The sequence below is a fragment of the Notamacropus eugenii genome, chromosome 2, assembly GCF_028372415.1.
Source record: "Notamacropus eugenii isolate mMacEug1 chromosome 2, mMacEug1.pri_v2, whole genome shotgun sequence".
Lineage (NCBI taxonomy): Eukaryota > Metazoa > Chordata > Mammalia > Diprotodontia > Macropodidae > Notamacropus > Notamacropus eugenii.
The window spans coordinates 81,997,127-82,000,055 of NC_092873.1; the positions used below are offsets into that span (position 1 = coordinate 81,997,127).

At 39.0% G+C, this 2,929-nt stretch overlaps 1 protein-coding gene across 1 annotated transcript; it reads left to right on the forward strand.

Annotated features, from left to right (window-relative positions):
- Positions 1 to 789: 789 nt before the first annotated feature.
- Positions 790 to 1,728, forward strand: LOC140522694 (olfactory receptor 2B2-like). Its single transcript, XM_072638011.1, has one exon. It carries the CDS (start codon positions 790 to 792, stop codon positions 1,726 to 1,728), a length of 939 nt encoding a protein of 312 aa, XP_072494112.1.
- Positions 1,729 to 2,929: the final 1,201 nt, after the last annotated feature.

A 2,929-nucleotide genomic window follows, 5' to 3' on the forward strand; every position in this document is an offset into this window, starting at 1 on the left:
TTAAATCATCTCTGAGGCTCCATCTACAATATTTCCTCTAGACTTGCTCAGGGGCTGATCTTGGAATAAAATCTGACCTTGAGTGCTGTGAGTGTCTTCTAAGGCACATGCTTAAACTGATTAAAATCAGAGGTTGGAAAATGCATAATTGGAAATTTTCCCTTCATGGAAGGCCAAAGGCATTTGGATATTTGTACTGGTTGCTAGAGCTTGAACAAGCCGAACTGAGGAATCAGAAGATTGAGGAGAGATTCATATCAGAAGAACCAAATTGTTGTCAGGATCAACAGAGTTTGTTAAGTTTGATGCTGCTAGGGATTAGGCAGAAGATTTTGAGGCTAGGAAACACAGAGGGTTTGAGATGTACAAAATTTCCTACATTTATCACACTTGACCTCTTGAGGGCAAGGATTTGTTTTTGTGCCCAAAGTGGCACTGAGTGTCACTTCTGCTTTTGAAGCTGGAGAATTCCTCATCACCAGGTTTAGTACTACATTCAGAAGAAAAAAAAAATCACTTCTGAAGTGCTCATCTATGTTAATTTTCTAAGTTCCTGCATTTTTGTTCTTTAATAAGAGCAAAGATTTTCCTTCTCATTTCTTTAATTTACTCAATAGGTCACTCTGACTTAGTGGAAAGTGGTATTTTTTTTTTAATTTAATCGGAAAAAAGTAATTAACTGTGACTTTTTCACTCAGTTTTTCAATCTAATTCAGTCCAGTTCCCCACACAATGACATATGCTAACTACTTGGTTTTGTTTTACAGGAGGCTAAGAAATGATCTTTCTATGATGGATGGGGTAAATGGAACTTTCTCAAAGGAGTTCATTCTACTGGGTTTCTCAAACTGGCCTTGGTTGGAGCTGCCCCTCTTTGGAATCTTGCTGGTCTCCTATACATTGAGCATCTTTGGCAATGTGACCATCATCCTGGTGTCCTATTTAGACCCCAAACTCCACACACCCATGTATTTCTTTCTCACCAACCTATCACTCTTGGATCTTTGCTATACCACCAGCACAGTTCCCCAGATGTTGATAAATATTTGTAGTAGAGTGAAGACAATTAGCTATGGTGGTTGTATTGCACAACTGATAATTTTTTTAGCCTTAGGTTCAACTGAGTGTCTTTTGTTGGCTGTCATGTCCTTTGATCGATTTGTGGCTGTTTGTCGACCTCTCCATTATCAAGTGATCATGCACCAGCGACTATGTCTCAAGCTAGCAGCTGCATGCTGGCTCAGTGGTTTCAGTAACTCTGTGCTGCAGTCTACTTGGACCCTTCTCATGCCACGATGTGGCCACTACAAGGTGGACCACTTCTTTTGTGAGGTACCTGCCCTTCTCAAGTTGTCATGTGTTGACATAACAGCCAATGAGGCAGAACTCTTCTTTATCTGTGTCATTTTCCTTCTTATACCCCTGTCACTGATCCTTATCTCCTATGGCTTCATTGCCCAGGCAGTATTGAGGATGCGATCAGCTGAAGGGAGGAAGAAAGCATTTGGAACATGTGGATCCCACCTTGTGGTGGTGTCACTATTTTATGGTGCGGCTATCTATATGTACTTGCAACCACCTTCATCCACTTCTGAAATTTGGGGAAAGATAGTTTCCCTCTTTTATGGTATCATTACACCTATGCTGAACCCTCTTATCTATACCTTGAGAAACAAGGATATGAAAGGAGCTTTTAAGGGGATGGTAAAAAGAGTATTTTTTTTTTAAGATATGAGGAGTATATACTTTGGTAGTCAGCATCTGCTGCATGTTGTTCAGATCTCAAAGTTTCTACCAATTCCTGGGCTTGTTTCTTTCTCTTTGGACCTCCCAATACCTTTGATATGGTACAAAATTTCAAATAATATTCTCCTGTTAAAGATCTTACACAACTTTTTTTAAAAAGGTCATAATAATCCATTCGAAAACTTTCCTTCCTGTTCCTTGAGGTACTACTTTGAGTTCTTAATTAGCTTCAATTCAATAAGAGATTTTAGGCACTTTTTATGTGCCAGGAATTGTGTTATGTGCCAGTGATATAAAGACAAAACAAAATAATTCCTGCTCTCAATGCATATAGATTTTGTTGCAGGAAGACAATATGCAGAAATGCAAATGCAAAATGTATGCAAAATCAATTTGCAGTAATTTCAGTGTGGGAGGTGAGAAGTAACAACTGGAATGGGAAAGTATTCTCATGTTAAGTAGTACTTGAAGTGAAATTTGAATGAAAATAAGGGTTCTGAGAAGTGGGGGGGAGAAGGCAGAGCATTCCAGGAACATATAACAGCCTGAGCCAAAGCAAATAAATGGTAGATTCATATATCCCATATGTGAAATGGGAAACAAGACTGCTTGTTATGCAAAGTGTGGGAAAGAGAGTAAAGTACAATGGTCCCAGAAAGGTAAGATAAAGTCTGATTATAAAGAGTTTTACATGCCAACAAGAATTTTGTTTTATTTTGGGAACACTAGGGAGTTACTACAGATTCTTAAGCAGTAAGATGTCATGTCCAGATGTTGGACATGAGGAATGAGTGGGTGAGATTGAAGAGGTGAGCATAACTCCTAGATGATCAGAAAAATAGTATTATTTTCTAAAGAAATAAGGAAAATACGAAAAAGTTAGAGTTCTACTTCTGATATGAAGAATAGGATATGACAATGGAAAAGCAAGCAGTTGAGTAAGTGGAATTAAACATTAGGAGAAAGGTGAACACTGTTGGATCTGTAGATTCTGGAGAAGATTGTGTAAGGATGACAGCTGAAACCCTGGGGACTCATGCAGTCACCAAGAGACAGTATCAAAGGGAGAAAATAGAAGAGGATTCTATGTCAGTAAGCCAGAATGTACATATACAGAGGGAACACTGCCCCCCCAGCCCAGGCCAGTGTTTCCCTTCTCATTCCAATGCCACTGTTTATGTGC